This window comes from Cricetulus griseus, chromosome 2, assembly GCF_003668045.3.
Source record: "Cricetulus griseus strain 17A/GY chromosome 2, alternate assembly CriGri-PICRH-1.0, whole genome shotgun sequence".
Classification (NCBI taxonomy): domain Eukaryota; kingdom Metazoa; phylum Chordata; class Mammalia; order Rodentia; family Cricetidae; genus Cricetulus; species Cricetulus griseus.
This window is the reverse complement of record NC_048595.1, coordinates 378,744,095-378,764,510: the sequence shown is the minus strand read 5'-3', so window position 1 is coordinate 378,764,510 and position 20,416 is coordinate 378,744,095. Positions and strand designations below refer to the sequence as shown.

Sequence of the window (20,416 nt, the reverse complement as noted above, 5' to 3'; positions counted from 1 at the left end):
TGAGGTAGCTGGGCAGAAACAGGATATAAGCAGAAGAAACAGGAATTGCTCTCTTTTCTTTTGAGGTGCTAAGGAAGTAAGGTGTGCTGTGGCTTGTTCTTTCTCTCTGATTGCTTAGTATTTCCCTCTTTATCTGACTCCAGCTTTTTTATTATCTAGAGCAATCAAGAACTCTATTTATTTTTTATTTTTTTTTTTTTTTGTAGGCAGGGATTCTCTGTGTAACACTGGCTTGTCCTGGACCTCAATCTGTAGACCAGGCTACCCTCGAACTCACAGAGATCTGCCTGCCTCTGACTCCCCAGTGTTGGAATTAAACAACTAACTGTGCCACCAAACCTATTGACTATTTTTATTAAAGGAAGATTGTCGCTACAATAAAAAAAGAACATAAACTTAAAATTTTTATTAAAAAAGGGTTTTTGTAATCATGAAAAGTAACAAAATACTTTTTGGGGGGCTAGAGTGACTACTTAGTGATATTTTCTGGGGAGGGGGGTTGAGTCAGGGTTTCTCTGTGGCTTTGGAGGCTGTCCTGGAACTAGCTCTTGTACTCCAGGCTGGCCTATGAACAAACAGAGATCCACCTGCCCCTGCTGGGATTAAAGGTGTGCACCACCAACGACCAGCTTTCAAACCAGGGTTTTATGCACCCTGAGCAAGTACTCTGACAACAATGCCAAAACCAAAACTCAAAGATTTTTATTCACATTGTTTATTGTTTGTGTGCGCAAGGCACAGCATTGGTATGAATGCTAGAGCACATCTTCAGGAGCCAGTTTTCCGTTTCCACCACATGAGTCCATGGGTAGACTTGATAGCAAGAGCCTTTAGTCACTGAGCCCCAAACAACTAAAAATCATTTAATATTTCCTAAAACTAGGAATAACTTATATTTTAACAATGAAAAAGTTGTAAAATAACATTAAAAAAGATGTGTAAGCAGAAAGCAGAAGCTGGGTGTTGGAGGTGCACACCTTTAATCCCAGCACTTAGGAGGCAGAAGCAGGCAGATCCCTCTGAGTTCCAGGCCAGGCAGGTCTACAGAGTGAGTTCCAGGATAGCCAGGACTACATAGACAGAAACCCTGTCTTGAAACCAAACCAAACCAAACCAGAAACAAAACAAACAAACAAACAAAAAAGCACAGAGTGAAATATAAGAAGCCAGGCATGGTGACATATGTATACAACAATCCTAAGTCCCTGGGAGGTGGAGGAAAGACGATCAAGAATTCAAGGTTAGCTTGGGCTATATCGAAAACCTCTCTTGCCGCCCCCACCCCTGAGCCCCAGCAAAAGACACAAAAAGTAAATTGTCAGGCTGGAGAGATGGCTCAATGGTTAAGAGCACTGACTGGGTTCAATTCCCAGCACCCATATGGCAGTTAACAACTGTCTCTAACTCCAAAATCTGACACCTTCACTCAAATCTATGTGTAGGAAAAATCCAATGCAAAAAATAAAAGTATATTATTTGAAAAAAAAAAAGGGGTAAACTGTGAAAATATCAACAGCCTAGCTATACACAGTAATAATGTTTTTGTTGGTAACATGCCCAGCATTTTGGAAACACTATTGACACAATAACTCTTAAGATTGCCATCATCTTACTTACAGTTTATGAACAAGGTGGTTTCGAAGATCCTGAGTAATATCTTCATGCCATTGCTTCCGAATTCCAGTACTAGATGGCTGAGCTGCTGTTGGCAAAGGACCCAGAGAGGCCACACTGGCGTTTTCATTCATCATTGGGCTTTAAAAATGAATGATAAAAAGTGTTACATTTCCTTATGCAGGATGAGGATGAACTCTTGTATTTGAAAAGCCAAGCCCTGTCACCAGGCTATATTGCCATGTGGACACACTTTATCCCACACCAAGGCCCTTGAGCAATGGCTTAAAATAACATTAAAAAGAAACATTCTTTGAAAACTTCAAACACCTGCACAATATATTCTGATGGCATCCAGCACTGAAGAATGGGATGGAGCTGCCACATAGCAAATTCCTATTTCTTTTGGAGGGGTATAGATTAACCCAAGTAAGTGATACAAATGTCAAATAAGGTTACGAAGAGACATGCTGCTCCGTTCCTTCTTAAAATCTATCTGAAAAATCAAGGAAACTAAATAAACACTCAGGAATTCTTAAGTATTTGAAGGTACATGACACAAACTTACTTTTGAGAATTTATGGCTGAATGCAACATGGAGTCAGAAAGAAGATTCGGTGTCTGAACCCCTACACCTCCATTTACACCCATAGGACTAGCACCTAAAGCAAAACAAAGTAAAGTAGAAAAATAAATAAAATAGCCACCATATACTGAATACCATAAACCAAGTGAAGAAAATTTTCAACTCATAAAAAGCAGTGCAATTAAGAACAAAAAAAAACCAATACATGAAGTAACATGACAAACCAGTAAGAAAGGAGGCACAATTGGTAGTGTTGCTACACTAGCACGAGGACGAGAGTCCAGATCTCATGCACATACATAAAACATGGATGTGATGGTGCTCAAATGTCACCCTAATACCAAAGGGGTGGTCTCAATCTAGATAACTGAGCTCCAGGCTATCCAAGAAGACACAGTTTCAAAAAAGTATTAGAGAGTAATAAAGAAAGATATAGACCTTGACTCAAAAAGGAGGAGGGGGCAAGGCATGGTGGCACACATTTTTAATCCCAGAGGTCAGCCAGGTCTAAGAGTTCTAAGACACTAAAAGCTACACAGTCAGACCCAGTCTCAAACAAAAACAAAAAAATAGTGGAAGCAGGAAAATAAGGCTCAGTAGTTAAAAGCACTTGCCGTTCTTGAGGATCTGGGTTCAGTTCCCAACATTCACCTAATAGCTCAAAGCCACACACAGAAATCTAATAACCTCATTTTATCTCCTTGGGCTCTACATGTGGTACACATACAGTCAAGAAGAAACTCATACATCCAGATAAATAAAACTGAGCGAAACTAAGATTGGTTAGCTTAATCTGTCAAGTGCTTGCCACATTATGATGGGAAAGGCAATAGCCCAATGCCTGGAACTGGGCTTGTTAGCAGAGCATAAAGGACATGCTGAAGGTCCCAGTGAGAAACCCTCTCTAGAAAAAACAAGGCAGAGCTAGATATATGGCTCATTCGTAAGACAAATACTGCTCCCCTGTGGGACACACCAGTCTGGTTCTTAACACCCATGTCAGATAGCTCACAACCTGTAATGTAACTCATTCTAGTTCTGACCTATTAAGAGCACCTATACTCACATGCACATATGGACAGGGGCACACACACAAACATACATGTAAATATAAATACTAAACATTAAAAAAATCTTTAAAGACAAAGCAGAGGTGGAGATCATAAGAACACTGGCTACTCTACGAGAGAACCTGGGTTTGATTGCCAGTGCCCATATGGTGGCTCGAACATCTGTAACTACAGTTACCGATTTCTGGACTCTATACAAGCAAGCAAAACATATTCTTACATAAAATACAATGAAAAAGGTAGGACTGAGAAAAGATTCAGAGGTTAAGAACACTTGCTTGGATGCCAGCATGGTGACACAAACGCCTTTAATCCCAGCACTGGGGAGGCAGAGGCAGGCGGGTCTCTGAATTTGAGGCCAGAATGGTGTAGTGAATTCCAGGACAGTTAGGGCTATGAGGAGACCTAGCTCAAAAACAAACAAAATATACAAGTAAACAACAAACAAAATGAACATTTGATGGTACGCCAGCAGAACCAAGTTTAGTTCCTGACATCCTTGTCAGAAGTCTCAAAATTGCCCAGGAGGACTTAACACGCCCTCCTGGACTCCTTCCAAGGTCAGTACAAGCATATATGCATACACAGACACATACCAGTATACAAAAGAAATTATTTGACAGGGTTTGTGTAGTCCTGGCTATCCAGGAACTAGCTCTGTGGACCAGGTTGGCATTGAACTCAGAGATCCACCTGCCTCTGTTTCAAGTGTTGGGATTAATGGCATGCAACATTACACCAAGCAAAAAAATTGTAACTTTTTAAAAACAAGATTGCCTTAGCCAGGTGTAGTGCTGCACACCTTTAATGCCAGCACTTAGGAGGCAGAGGCAGAAGGATCTTTGAGTTTGAGACCAGCATGATCTTTATAACAAGTTCCAGGACAACTAGAAAATTCAGAGATCCTGTCCCCAAAACCAAATAATAGCAACAAAAGCAACCAAATAAAACCAAAACAAGAACAGATAGGGGTGACCAATGAGATGACTCACTGAGTAAAGGTCCATGAGACACAAGGGATCTTATTTCTGGAAATTTAAACTCAAGTGTGAAAAGGGAAAAAGTGATAAAAAATATCAGCACTGGTTATAACTGCTTTCAGCACATGAATATTAAAGATGTCCTTTATGCTATAATTTAAAATTATCTTAATTCTAAATATCATTTAGTAAAAAAACAAAAGAGGGGAGACAGTAGAGGTAGGGAGGGAGAGGAGAGAGAGGGAACATGCCATTATCAAGGTTATTCTTGAATTACACACACTATTTATACATTTAATCTTAACACCACTAGACTAGAAAAGGAACTTACTCATGTTGTTCATGGGTCGCATGCCTTGGGGAGACTGCCCAGACTGCTGGTTTTGTTGATTCTTTGCTTGTACCTGGGGTTGTGGTGGAATCTGGTTTACTTGATAGGGTAGTCCAAGTGCAGCATAGGCTCGCTCTATAGAGCTGGGGTCAATTTGACTAACAGTGCTTAAGCTAGGGGCAGACTGTTGACCCACTCCTAGTGAGCTAGGGTTTCCAAGCCCAACGGGTGCTCCAGTCAGAATTGCTAGAGAAGACAAAGGACACAGTATCAGAATACTAGAATTGATAAGAAAAAGAGACTAAAGGGCTTAATGAAATGTTTTACAGTTTCAATTACTGAAGCGTCAGTATTATGTGTCTCCAATTAGTTTTTGAAAACTTTTCTAGATACATGCTGTATATGTACTTCCAAATTTACCTCTTAATACTAAATATTTTGTGGAAGAAAGATGTGGTAGCTGTACTTTTTTTTTTAAAAAAAAAGATTTTATTTATTATGTATACAACATTCTACTTCCATATATATCTGCACACCAGATCTCATAACAAGATGGTTGTGAGCCACCATGTGGTTGCTGGGAATTGAACTCAGGACCTCTGGAAGAGCAGCCAGTGCTCTTAACCTCCAGCCCTGGTAGCTGTACTTTTTTAATGTAGTATTTTACTTATTACTTTTCTCTGAGAACAATCTCATCTTCACCTGATGATTCTTTTATTTATTTTATAAAATAAAAATTCACATTGACACATAACCACACCCCCCAAAAACAAGAGTTTTAAAAAGTCCAGGGAGTAGTGGTGCATGCCTTTTATCCCAGTGCTTGGGAAACAGGCAGGCAAGGCAGGTCTCTATGAGTTCCAGGCCAGCCATCTACAAAATAAGTTCCAGGACAGCCAGGACTGTTACATAGAGAAAAAAAAACGATCTTGGAAAAAAAAAAAAAAGAACAAGAACAAGAACAACAAAAAAAAACCCAACAAACCCAAACAAACAAAAATATTCAATTTTATTGTTTAAATTCAAATGATCTACTTGGCTGCAAGTGGGTAAGAATAAGCTGTTGAATGCCAAAACAATGACTCTTCAACTTCAAAAATTTTCAAGTAAAGAACAAGTTGTACATGATGGTGCACAGTAATCCTAATACTCAGGAAGCTGAGGCAAAAAAGACAAAAGTTCAAGGCCAGCCTGGACTACATAGTAAGATACAATCTGAAGGCTGGGGGGAGGTATACATTCACCTGCTGTTTTCAAAGGTAAGAGATGCTGAGTCCTTCAGTATGGCATGACAGGACCAGTTTGTTCACCAGAGTCTCACATAGTCAAGCAATACTCTAAACTCTATCAAATGGCACTAATATGTTTCTCAAACTTGGGTATCAATCAGCAAAATGTAATCACTTACACTGTTGGTTTCGCTTATCCCCAGCATTTTTGAGAGGAAGACACACAGGACAATCATGCCTTGTACAATTCTTCCAGTGTGAAATGATTTGTCGAGAAGATGCACAATGTGCCACTAAAACAAAACAGTAATTTTAAGTTTTCTTTACAGGAATAACAGCCAACTTAATAAGTGCCCCAGATGTGGTACCTCTTTAAGAAGTGATATCCCAAGCTATAGTGTAAAAAACATATACCTATAAAACAGTGATGGCACACATAAAACTATTCAATTGGGTAAAACTGTATTGTGTTGGGTCACAGCCCACCTGGTTGTGACTAAGCCTTCAATAGTACTATCTGAGCAGTGCTATGTTGGAACAAATCAACCACCAAATATCATAAAATAGAAGGCTTTACAATGTCTCATCCTACCACATACCCCTCACTTAAAATATTTTGTTGTTGTTGTTATAAAGCAGCTATCTTCATAATTTCCCAAAGAGAATACAACCAAGATTCTTTTATTAAAGTGAGTAAATAGTATTATTTCATCCAGACAACAGCTTTTTAAAGGTATTATGACAGGCAAATGAGGAATGTCCAAGTTGTGAAGATAGCTCAGTGAGTCAAGATCTTGCTGTGCAATCATGAGGACTAGAGTTCAAACCCCTCGTACCCAAAAACTGTCAGTCATATTAATCTCAATGCTTTGAGAGCTGGTGACAATGAATCTCCAGAACAAACCAGCTGATAGCTAGATCAGCCTAATAAGTGACTTCGCTGATAGCTAGATCAGCCTAATAAGTGACTTCTGGCAAATTTAGCAGTAGAGAAATGGCTCAGCAATAGAGTGCTTGTCTAGTATGTACAAGCCTTAGGTTTCAATCTCCAGGAACAGCACAAACAAGCAAATATACACCAAAAAGATGTGATTTCATTGGTCAGGAATGTACCTGGAGTATGAAGTTTCTTTGTTTATAAAGAGGAGTGGAAGCAAATTTATGTATTTGATGTAAGAACATGAGCATGTCCATAATAATGTCATCACCATAACCAAAGTACTAAATAAACAATCACTCCAAAGGCTACTTACCTTGACAGGACTTGCCTGACTGGCAGTGTGTCATGTGGTTTAGAACATTTTTCATGGTTCGACAGTGGGGAAGATTGCATTGCCTCACTTCCCCATTAGCCTGCTCCCGGCGCTGGCACTTGTGAGCATGTAAAAGGAGAACAAGCTGCTGCTGGATGAGCTTGCGCTTCTCTGGATCAGCTGTGTGTGCTCCAGAACCCATCCCAGGGGCGACTGAAGTCACCAGGCCTGGCTGCTGGACAGATGGGGTAGGCTGCTGGCCCTAAAAGATGTGACAAAGATTTGTGTGCTGCCTTTTAATAAGGACTAGATATTTCCTTTTTTTTTAGATTTATTTATTTATTATGTATACAGAGTTCTGCCTGCATGTATCCCTGCAGTGCAGAAGAGGGAACCAGACTACATTACAGATGGTTGGGAGCCACCATGTAGTTGCTGGAAACTGAACTCAGGACCTCTGGAAGAATAGGCAGTGCTCTTAATCCCTAAGCCATTTCTCCAGCCCAGGACTAGATATTTTCAAATTAAGCTCTTCTTGGCAATTTACCATATTCCAGGCTTCACTTTTTTTTTTTAATTTGGATGGAAAGAATTCAATAAACAAATGATCAGGACACTTAATGCAATAAGAAAATACAACACCTCTCAGAAATAGTCAAAGTATGTATATGTAAGACACAGAGAACTAAACAAAATGAAGAACAGGCAAACTCCACATTCTCAGTACTGGAGGCTCAGAGGGTATGATCCAGAATTCAAGGCCAGTCTTTGCTACACAGTAAGTTTGAAGTCAACCTGTTACCAGACCCTGTCTCAAAACACACACAGGGGATTGAGAGATGCTTTAAAGCACTGAGCTTGCTCTTCCAGAGACCTGAATTCAGTTCACAGCACACATGTCCAGAGTTCACAAGTACCCATTAACTCCAACTCCAAAAGATCCACGATCCTCTTTTAGTCTACTTGGGCTAAAATATAGAACACATGCATATATACACATAAACAAAAAGAATTCTTTAAAAAAAATTAAAAAGTATTGGAATTAAAGGAATGTGCCACTATGTCCAGAAAAAAAAGTTTTTATACTTCCAAAAGAAATAAACTTTTCCTGCCCAGCAGTGCTGGCACACACCTTTAATCGCAGCACTTGGGAGGCAGAGGCAGGCAGATCTCTGTGAGTTCAAGGCCAGCCTGGCCTGTATGAGCTAGTTCCAGGTCAGCTAGGTCTACACAGAGAAACCCTGTCTGGAAAAATCAAAAGGGGGGGGGGTTTGATAAATTTTTCCCAATAAGTTAGGACATGCTTATCTTTTTATACTTAAAACTTATATTTAAAAGACAGGGTTTCTCTGTAGCTTTGGAGCCTATCCTGGAACTAGCTCTTGTAGACCAGGCTGGTCTCGAACTCACAGAGATCTGCCTGCCTCTGCCTCCCAAGTGCTGCGATTAAAGGCGTGTGCCAATGCCCAGCTATATTTAAAACTTATAAAAATACAGGCAATGAACATAACAAAAAATACTTAAAAAAACATGTAAAAACTTTAGGACAACATTTAAATTTACAACTAGAAATTGAACCAAATCACAAGAGATCCACCCATCTGCCTCCAGAGATTGAAGGTGTGCTGCACCACACCTAGCATGTCCCCTAAGTGACAAGGTGTCACCTTAGCCATGGTTGGCCTGTAACTTGCTGTATAGATATGGCTGGCCTAACTTTACAGAAAGCCTTATTAGAAATTTTTAAACAGCTGACAATTGCCTACTACAGATGATGATCAATGAAGCCTAACAGTAGCCAAACATGTATTGGGTTCCATCCCAACAGAGAGAAACAGATAATTTTTGAGAGAAATTATTATTATACTAATATAAATAAAATCAGTATACGGAGTCGTTGAGAATAGAAGCATTTATAAGAGTCTTTCTCCAAGCACAGAAAGATTCTAGTTTCCCCTCCTTCAGTTATCAGTAAAGCCTGCTGATAGACCCAATGACTTCATTGCAACACACATTTGCTCTTATTCTGATTGTCTTCCTACTGATCAATACATATGCATAGGGGATAAAAAAACTCCATATGAAAATTTTGCAAAGTGAATCCATTCCAAGGCACAAGGTGCCCCCTCACATGACTAACTCAGTCATGCACCTCGGGCTCCAAGTATGTATAATACCACTGTGTTAAATGCCAGCCTACTGCTCACAAAATGGCTCGGTGGGTAATGGTAATGACCTGATTAAAGTTCAAGATTCACCTCAGGAGAAAACCAACTCCTGTAAACTGACTTCTAAAGTTCACATGTTCACTATGGCTTGTGTGCACACACCCAACCTCACACACACATAAATAAATGTGGAAAACAAAGAGCCAGGTGGAGGTGGTACACAAGTTTAATTCTAGAACTTGGGAGGTAGAAGCAGACAGATCTCTGAGTTCAAGACCAGTATGGTTTACAGAGCTAGTCCCAGGACAGCCAGGGCTACACAGATAAACCCTGTCTCCAAAATCAACAAAGAAAGAAAACAAGCTGGGCATTGGTGGTGCATGCCTTTAATTCCAGCACTCGGGAGGCAGTCAGATCTCTGTGAGTTTGAAGCCAGTCTGGTCTACAAGAGCTAGTTCCAGGACAACCTCTAAAGCTATGCAGAGAAACCCTGTCTCAGAAAACAAACAAACAAACAAAAAAAAACAAACAGAAGAAAAAGAAAAGAAAACAAAAAGAGGAAGAGTCTAAAAGTAATTTTGTACTCACCATGTTGGGCATTCCCCCACCAGGAACTGCCTTTTTGTCCATTGCAAATGGAGATAAGTTATTTGGTAATACAGTCTTGGCCTGAATTTGGAGACCAAGACCACTCGCTCCAATCTGCTGTCCAGAATTCTGAGTATATGGTGAACCATAAGGACTGGGATTGCTCATCATTCCCATCTACGTAAAATTAGAAACAAGATTTCATTTCATTGCTACTAAGACATCACCATTCTCATATAGCATGTTCTATATTACAAAATACTCTTGATTATGAAAAAAAATGCTGAAGGGCCCAACAAGATAGCTTAGCAGGTAAAGGTGTTTACTGCAAGTCTACCAACTTGAATCTGAAGCCAGGATGTGGTGAGAGCACCTTTAAACCCAACACTCTGAGCCGGGTGTTGGTGGCGCACGCCTTTAATCCCAGCACTCAGGAGGCAGCTTCAGGCATATCTCTGTGATATGCCAGCCTGGTCTACATGAGCTAGTTCCAGGATAGGCTCCAAAACAAAACAGATAAACCCTGTTCCGAAAAACTAAAAACTTAAAAGAAAAAAAAAAGAAATCCCAGCACTCTGGAGGCAGAGGCAGGCAGATCTCAGTGAGTTCAAAGCCAGCCTGGTCTACAAAGCTAGTTCCAAGATAGCTAGGACTACACAGAGAAATCCTGTTTCAAAAAACAAACAAAAGGAGAGAATTGACTCCACAGGGCTATCCTCTTACCTCTACACCTGTGCTGTGGGTATGTACCATACACACAATGGTAAACCTAAATTTAAAAACTAAAATACACCAAATAAGAAAGTGTATGTATCTCAAAGTACATTTCACAGATTAAGGTTTAAAAGACAAAAAGCTGAGCACCAGCAAGATGGAGGAGCAGGTCATCCTTAGCTATACAGAGCCAGGGCTACATAAAACTACCTCTGTAAAAAAAGGTATCTTCTGTCAGTTTATTCAAAGCCATACTACTACACATCAATTAACTGTAGAATGTTAAGCAGTTTTTAAAAAAAAAGATTTCATTTATTTATTGATTGATGCATACATAGTCTTCTGCCTGCATGCCAGCAGAGGGTACCAGATCTCATTCAAGGTAGTTGTGAGCCACTATGTGGTTGCCAGGAATTGAACTCAGGGCCTCTGGAAGAACAGTCAGTGCTCTTAACCGCTGAACCATCTCTCCAGCCCTATTAAGCAGTTTTTAAAATCACATTTTTTTTTTTAAGATTTTAGAGCCATCTCTCCAGCCCTCACATTTATTTTTGTATTTACATTTGCACATCCACACACACTTGCATGAAAGTAATTACCACAGGTTATGTACAGAAGTTAGAAAATTACTTGGAGAGTAAAGGACACCAGGCTTGGAAAGTTTTTTACACTACCAAGACATCTCACAGGCAACACTCTCACTAAAGTTGGATCCCGCTGATTAAGGCCAAGGAACCTGGTCATCACCTCTTCGTTGTTGAAATTAAAAGCCCATGCCATCATAGCCAGCTTTTCACATGTGTGCTGGGGACTAGTAAGTCCCTGGACTTGTGTGGCAGGCATTTTACCAAATAATCTTTTCCCAAAGACTAAACCCCCAAATGCATTTTCATATCAGGCTTGGTTCTGTGAGGACTATGATTACAGCCCTTAGGGGGAAGAAGCAGAATTAGCAGTTCCATGCCAGGCACATTAATTAACACTCCTATGTGACTGCCTGTTATTACCTTGCCCTCTGACCCCCCAAAACAAATAAGATCAAAGACGCAATTTTTAAATTTTTCCTTCTTTAATTAGCACCACTTAACAACCTTTTCTTTTGAGACACACTCTCACTATGTAGCCAAGGCTGGCCTTAGAAGTGTAATCATCCTGCCTCAGCCTCCCAAGAGGTGGATCATAAACACCATGTACCACCACCACATGCATCTATTTGATATGTTTGAGTGCTCTGCCTGAATGTATGTCTGTGCACCACTTGCAAGCACTGCCTTTCAAGGCCAGAAGAGGGCATCAGACTCCTTCAACTGGAGTTAGAGTTGGTCACCATATAGGTTCTTCAAATAACGTGCCTGGGTCCTCTGGAAGGAGAGCCAGTTAACTACTGAACCATTTATCAAGTCCTTACCTTATATAAGTTTTAAAGTACTAATATTTATTCTAAGATAGTTATAATGGTGTCCATGTCTATACCGAGTTACAATTTATTACTTCCCTAATTAAAATAGAAATTCATTGAGACATAGAATGAATGCCATTTAACATAGAACTTTGAATGACACAATGAAAGAAGTAACAAAATGTTTATAAAAGTTCACAAAATAGAATGCAGAAATCTGCAAGCTGCCTTGGTGTCTGTAAGTAATTATAATGCCTTTATTCATATATCTCAATACAATCAAGCTTTTCCCTTCAGAATTTCATCTTCCTCTCCTTATATTTTTTGTTTCTTGAAGCCTTTCATCCCCACCAAACAAACAGTATAAGATGGGACTGTATGTGTGTCTGGTACACTGTTATTTGATCTTGTCCAATTACCTACTCTTATACAGATAATTGACCTAACCTAAAAAAGGCAGAGAAATGATCAGTGTTGATTTCCCAGATTGAAACATTCCACCCTAAAGGGAGTTCCTCAATTAAGCTATCAACTCAAAAAAGTTTCAGGAAGGTCCTAAAACTGATCAGATTCACTAGCCCCTACCTGCCTGAGTAAGCAATAATGCTGAGTGTTCCCCACCCCCATCTCCTCAAAGGTAAAAGCTACAGACAAGACTCAAGAGGCCAGACAAGCTACCTAGAAGCAGCTGCCAGGAAAAGGTTTAGACCAGCAGAATCAATTGGAAAGGACACTGTCCAACCTGTTGAGCTGACCACAGGCTGTGTGGTGCACTCCAGGTTCACAGCTTTGTGAACTGTCTGTCACCCTTCCTAGGGTGAGCTTTGGTGATGCAGTAGTCTTTTAGCCATCTATTCCCATGTAAGTAACCCTTCACCCATATTCCTACAACTAAGACAACAAAGCTCACTGGTTCACAAAATTAGACTTTGGTAGTATTTATATTTTGGTCTGTGACTCCCAATCTGGTTAAGTATATGTGTGTGTTTTGTGTCCCCAGGGAAAGTTATGTGGCATAACCAGGAAGTTACAAGCAAAAGACACCCCCCACCCCACAAAAGCCTTTGGAGCATCATTATTCCTTTGCTAAAAACAGACTTGCACATATTAAATAACTATTAATCCATAAATTGCTGCTGAAAGTAAGAAATGTAGTAACATGCATTCACAGACACATTACAAAACAAGAAAGGGTAGAAGCAATAAAGAGCACTTGTTCTTGCAAATAACCCACATTTCTAGAACCTATACGGTAGCTCACTACCCTCTACAACTCCAGTTCCATTTGCCTGTGTGCTTGATGCTTCTGATGGCATCAAGCACACAGGCACACGAAAACAAACAAACAAACAAACAAACAAACAAAAGCACTCTACCAGGCAAGCTCAAGCTTGTAATCTCAGTATTCAGGAGGCTGGGACAAGGGGACCGAATTTGGTAACTCTTGAGGTCTGACACAAAAAATGGTCACACTTTGTGGCACATGAGTATGCCATGTATATTCAGGTCCTCCAGCAGGCCAGAGCCATCAGATTCCCTGAAGCTCTATTTATAGGTGCTTGGGAACCTCCTGACCATCATAGGTACTGGAAACCATGCTAAGGTCTCCTGTAAGATCAATACAAGCTCTTACTGTTGAACCATCAGCTCTACTCTAAAACACTCTTAATCTAAAACTTTAAAGATCAAGAACTCTTGTGCTGGAGTTATATAGCTCAGTTAATATAGTTCTTGCTTACCATGCACAAATCCCTGGGTTTAACCCCTCTGCACCCCACAAACCATTCAGGAAGTGGCAGCAGAAAAATCAGTATTACACAGGAGCTGGAGGCCAGCCTGGCATATTGAGATCCTATCTTAAACAACAATAACTCACCAGGTAGTAATGATGCCAGTCTTTAATCCCAGAACTTGGGAGGCAGAGGCAGGCAGATCTCTGTGAGTTCAAGGCCAGCCTGGTCTATAGCATAAGCCAGAGATACACAGAAATCTTGTATCAAAACTATGTGTGTGTGTGTGTGTGTGTGTGTGTGTGTGTGTGTGTGTGTGTGTGTGTGTACACATATATTCATATACATATACTTATTTAAGGAATAAAAAGCTCAGTGAATAAAAATGATTGGCATGCAAGTCTCATAACTTGTGTTCAGATACACGAAACTCCCTTAAAACACTGATATACACTAGATTTCATAGTGCCAGAAGGTTAATACAGGGGGCTCCTAGAGAAGAAAGTCACCAATGGTCTTACCAAGGTGTTGCAAGCTAAAACACACATCTTCACAGGTAAGATGTACTCAGTGGTGCAACAGTATCCTTACTATTACATGGGTAAACCACAGGTTTCTGACTGGATTTCAGTCCTGTTCAGAGGAGGAAATTCATGCCTCATACTGTAGAAGAAGTCCATAGCTATTTGCTAACTAAGTGAATATGATGCCAAAGTACCTTCTTAGTATTTCCGTTTATACACACTAGTGCTGCTGTTAGCCTTAGTCCTTGGTTAGAGAAGTTTCTTTATGCACTGAGCAATGGTTAATGCAGAATCACATTAATCACAACTGGTCAAGGTGCTTTAGATTAAGTGACTGCTGAGTGTTCAGTGACAAATGGAATAATTGTATCACCCCCAGGCTCAAGGTACATGAAGAAGGACCATGTAAAATGCTAGACACCATATGACTGCTACAATAATGAATTCACAGCAAACGTGATTACTTGAACACAGTCTGCACAAGAGTCAGTAAAATGGTTCAGTGGGTAAAAGAGAGTGTGTGTAAAAGAGAGTTCAACTAAAATCCACTAAAGGTGAAAAGGAGAGAATAAAAAATCAATTGTTGGGATCTCCATATATACCAGCTGTAGGTTACAATGCACACCCACATTTTAAAATGAAAGGGTGGAAAGGACCACAAGGTAGAGGGAAGCCTGTACAAGATGGAGCCCATTAACATCTCATCATGGATAGGGGAGAAATTCATTACCAGTAGCTAACAGTTGCTAGGGAAGGAGAATTCATTTATTCCAGAGATACGCACTGGACTTTGTTGCCCATACTCCAGTAACAGCATGCTCATGCATATGCAATCCTAACTCAATGGGTCACAAGCAAAAATAGTAGACACAAAAAGCTGGGTATAGTAGCCTATGCTCTTAATCCCAGCATTACAGAGGCAGGCAGATCTGAGAGCAAGACCAACCTGATCTATACAGTGAATTCCAGGCCAGCCAAGGATACACAGCAAGACACTGTTAAAAAACTCAAACAAAGCCCAACATTTGGTTATTAAACAACTTAGAGTGCTACTTAAAATTTCATAGGTTTCTTTTTTTAAATCCTCAATATCATCAACAATGCATAATGTTTAAAGTGAAAGATACTTACTCTCACTCATCTTTCCCATCCCCCTAAATGCCAAATAAAAAATTTAAGATGGGGGAAGAGGAGCTAATTAAACCATAGATGGTGGACCATGGAGTCAGAGGAAGGAGAACCACAGGGGTCTGCCTGGTCTATATTGTGAGTTATAGCCAATTAGAGTATATAGCAAGACCTTATCTTCTACTTTTTTTTTTTGAGGAGATTTTTATTTATGGATATGTTATGTGCCTGATGAGGTTTTGTGCACAATGTATATATGTGCATGTACCTGCAGAGACCAGAGAGAGTTGAATCCCTGGAAATGAAGTTACATATAGTTGTGAGCCACTTGTTATGGGTGCTAGGAACTGAACTCTGGTGTTCTACAAGAACAGCCTATGATCCACTAGTCTTCCTAATGGCATGCATGCAGGTGAGCCTCTAAGAAGAACAAATAAATTCTTAACCTAAATAATGTTAATATCTACTATCTTTTTTTTTTTTCTTTAAGACAGGGTTTCTCTATGTAGCGGCCCTGGCTCTCCTGAGATCTCACTGAGATCTGCCTGCCTCTGCCTCCCAAGTGCTGAGATTAAAGGTGTGTGCCACCATCGCCTGGCTTCAATATCTACTATCTTTAAATTGTAATTTTATAAGGAAGCTACAAAGATAATGTGGATTCTAAAATGAGTTGAAAAATATTACAACAGTTAGGCCAGAAAGATTAGGAATTATAGGCGATCATTTTGGAACAATCAAGAAAGTACAGGATACCAGTCAAGTGTAAAATAACGTATTTTCTATAAATGTAGTAAAAGAGCTTAAGACTTTTACCAACACATTAGATCCTTGGCACATAAACACAAGAATAAATGAATAAATTCAAGCTTTTCCCGTTATTACAAAAATAGCCAAATGGATACTTTGAACAGAAAAACAGAACTCACCTTAAGGGGCTGGGGGCCTCTCAATCCTGTTTGTCCTCCCATCTGAGGAGAGCCCTGTTGTAGTGGCTCAGTCAATAAATTGCCAGCATTGCCCATGCCTGGGTTGGGGTACTGCATATTTGGCCGTCCCCGTCCTGCTCCAATTGAACCATTCATGACTTGATTGGGCATTATCCCTTGTCCATTTCCTGCAGCCAACATTCCAGGATTCATGCCAGCATTCATCCCTGTGTTCATTCCCATGGCAGGCTGACTCACCGGACTGTTCATCATACCTGTTGTGGACTGTGTAGGACCCTGATTTGGTCCACTACTGCCCATCCCCATGTTGGGAGAAGTCAAGCCTGTCTGTGCCATTGGGCTTTTGACCATGCTATTTATCAAACCTAATCCGGGGCTGTTTTGCTGGGCCTGGCTGGCCATAACTTGGCTTGGGCCACCAACCCCCATATTGAGGTTAGGAGAACTACCAGACCGTAGCAATTCTGACAACTGTTTATGTTTAGAGGCTGCATCTTGCACTATGCCAAGACTTGTCTGAAGCTGACTAATATCGCCACCATTGGTTAGTCCCAATTCTGTAGAGTTGATTAATTCATCTGGTAAGTCATGTTCCAGGTCAAACAGCGAACCAAAATCTAAAAGCAAATAGAAAAGATAAAGGTTAAGTTTGACACAACCCAGCCAGGCGTTGGTGGTGCACACCTTTAATCCCAGAACTGGGAGGCAGAGACAGGTGGATCTCTGTGAGTTCAAGCACAGCCTGATCTACAAGAGCTAGTTCCAGAACAGCCTCCAAAGCCAAAGAAACCCTGTCTTGGAAAACCAAAACAAAAAACAAACAAAAAAAAGTTTGACACAACCCAAATCAGAAGCACATGAGACAGTTTGATTCTTAGTAAGCATAAATTAATCATATCTACACTCTCCATAGAAAACTATGTTTGTATTTCAGTTTTTCATATATATAGTATGTATTTTTTTAAAGTGCTAATTTTGGTTAGACAAACAGGTAAAAAAATGTAAGAACTGTGCCTAAAATAAGATCAATAGAAAAGAGGGCTTAATGTTGGTATAATACGTACTAAAAGAGTTGCCAAAAAGTTAGTATTAATAACCATTAAAAAGTGTGCTAGATGGGATGGACAGCTCATTGGAGAATGGCACTTATAGTCAAGCCTGGCAGCCTGAGTTCATGCCTCAGAACACACATAAATAAGAGAACAGAGTCCTGTAAGCTATCCTCTGACCTTTTTCACACCCACACTTGTGACCCACAGACATGGACAAACACACAAATTACTAAAAATGTTTTGTAAAAAAATTTGTTTTCTAATTTTTACTTCATGTGTGTGCCCTCAGAGATAAGAAGAGAACATCAGAGTCCCTGGAGATAGAATTACAAGTGATTGTAAGCTGCCTAACTTGGGTTCTGGGAATTGAACTTAGTCCTGTGGAAGGGCAGGAAGGAGGTACTCTTAACTACTAAGCCCTCTTTCCAGCACCTCCCCCCCCAAAAAAAACCCCAAACCTAAAAACTAAATTCAGTATGGTGGCTCATGTCTATAATCCTAGCACTCAAGAGACTAAGGAAGGAAGAATTTGCTTGGGGACATAGTGAATTTCAGGCCTGCCTGGATACAGAGTGAAACCTTGTCTCAAAACAAAAACCTGAAACTTTCAAATTTATACTGGGCAATTACAGTGTTCCTTAGAAGGAAAGTTAAATGCAAACTAAATACTCTTAATATATAGACAACCAATAGAAGTCTGGATGCAGTTAAATAGAATCAATTAAATGTGAGCCACAGCCACAGGCTATCTACTACTGTTTATTGCTTCTCATATCACAAGCATATTCTTCAACAGTGGAGTGAATTTGCTTACATATGACTTGTTCCTTCACAACAGTTCGCCTTAACCAAAATCTAGCCAGAAAGGAGAATAGAACAATGCCTCTGGGTACCTTTAACATACAAACAGCCAATTTCTAGCTCAGCCAAGGAGATATAAGATTTGGGCTCTTCAATATTGGAACTTTTAACATTTCACACCAGCAAATCCTTTGTTGTATTAAGGGGAAGAATGCCTTGTGGTTTTAAAATATTCAGCAGTTACTTCTCTCTGCATTTGATTGCAAAACTTAATTACCAGTTTAAAGTTTGCAAAAGCAAAACTTCAAATGCACACATACACACACCACAGTATGATTTTAGCCCATTGTTACAGCACACTCCTGTAATTCCAGACTTGGGAAGTGAGGCCAGATAAGAGTTCAAAGTGATCCTAGACTACATGAGACACTCTCAAAAACCAGTTTCCATACATCACCAACTGCAACCTGGAAAGGCCAAGTTGTTCTTTGTTGACCTGTGAATTTTAATGACCTGTTGTAAGACTGAAGTGTTTGAGTTTTCTTTCCTTTAAAAGTTTCCAGATAGTTTTCATGTGGAAAAAAAAAATAATGGGAACTGGGTATGGTGGTGCACATTTGTAATCTAGTGCACACCAGAACTTTAAAGATATACAGGAAAATTGGGGGTTCAAGGGCAGCCTGTTCTATGTGAGATCCTATCTCAAAATAAAGCACATTACTGTAGGCTAGAAAGATGACTCAGTAGTTAAGAAACAGAATTCTGATACCAGTACCCACATTGGGCAGCTCACAAATGGCCTCCTGAGGTATTTACACTCTCACAAGGATACCATACCATTCACACAAACACATAATAAAAAAATAATCTTTTGCTGGGCATTGGTGGTGCACGCCTTTAGTCCCAGCAATTGGGAGGCAGAGGCAGGTGGATCTCTGTGAGTTCGAGACCAGCCTGGTCTACAAGAGCTAGTTCCAGGACAGCCTCCAAAGCCACAGAGAAACCCTGTCTCGAAAAACCAAAAAAAAAAAAAAAAAAAATCTTTTAAAACAAAATACATTAACAGGTATTTATTTATTTTTAATTAATTAATTAATTAATTAATTACGTGTGCCGTGTTCTGCCCAGGCCAGAAGAGGGCACCAGGTGGCATTACAGATGGTTGTGAGCCACCATGTGGTTGCTGGGAATTGAACTCAGGACCTCTGGAAGAGTAGCTAGTTCTCTTAACCTCTGAGCCATTTCTCCAGCCGCATTAACAGGTATTTAATAAATAAAGATATTTGAACCTACACAATCAAAACTTAGTCCAGGGTGAGAAATGGCTAAATGGGTATTAAGATTGAAATGTGGAGTTTGGATCCCCAGAACCTGTAATTCCAGTGGGAAGGAAGCAGAGACAGAGAATACCAAAACAAAGCTGCCAAACAGATCAGATTTGGTTCTCAGTCAGATTTAAAGACCCTGCCTCAAAATAAAAATGCAGAGTGAGATCCAGATGGACCCCAGATCTCCACACACACATTTGTGTATATAACCACATGGATGCTAATATGAACACCACACACACAAACATACAAAACAAAATTAGTTCATTTCTGAAAGACAGTCACTTTAATGATCCACTTGACTTAAGTATAAGTATGTGGCTTCTTTCTCTTTGTTTTTGTTTTTTTTTGTTTTGTTTCTCTGTGTAACCACCCTGGCTGTCCTGGAACTCTCTCTAGACCAGGCTTTATGTGGCTTTTCTTTCTGGGATGTGATTTGTTTTGTCTTGTTTCATTCATTTAGGCAGTCTAGTCTAGAATTCTCTTAATCTAATGATCTTGACCGTCCAATACTCCTGTCTCCATCTCAAAAGTGTTGGGATTACAGTTGTGTGTCATCACACCTGATTTTATTTGTTTCTAGAGAATGAACTTAGGGCTTCATATGTGCTAGGCAAACAGGCTGAGCTACTGAGCACATACTGTACTCAACTGAGCTACATATTCCTAGCCCTAGAAACAAGTTTTGTTCTTTTTTAACTTTCTTTTAAAGAATCTATCAGGCCTTTTCTATCACAACAATGTAAAAACCATGCAGACGCAGGCAAGACTGTCCAGTGAGTACTGTACTATTGCTGCAGAGGATGCAAGTTTAATTCCTAACACCCAATTCAGGCAGCTCAGAACCATCTGTAACTCCAGCTCTAGGAGACTTAACGTCCTCTACTGGCCTCCAAAACCTGTACATTTAAATGCACAAACCCAAACACAAGTATACAAATTATTAAAATTAAATATTTATTTAAAAAACCAGT

General features: G+C 39.9%; 1 protein-coding gene across 1 annotated transcript in view; it reads right to left on the bottom strand.

Annotated features, from left to right (window-relative positions):
- Ep300 (E1A binding protein p300) overlaps window positions 1-20,416 on the bottom strand; it is a 67,772-nt gene that overhangs the window by 34,626 nt on the left and 12,730 nt on the right. Inside the window, exons 2-8 of the mRNA XM_027404073.2 lie at window positions 16,241-16,878; window positions 9,820-9,996; window positions 7,064-7,325; window positions 5,990-6,103; window positions 4,582-4,827; window positions 2,183-2,276; window positions 1,618-1,755 (exon numbers count right to left, since the gene is read on the bottom strand). Coding sequence (XP_027259874.1) covers window positions 1,618-1,755; window positions 2,183-2,276; window positions 4,582-4,827; window positions 5,990-6,103; window positions 7,064-7,325; window positions 9,820-9,996; window positions 16,241-16,878 — 1,669 coding nt within the window. The remainder of the gene's footprint in view (window positions 1-1,617; window positions 1,756-2,182; window positions 2,277-4,581; window positions 4,828-5,989; window positions 6,104-7,063; window positions 7,326-9,819; window positions 9,997-16,240; window positions 16,879-20,416) is intronic.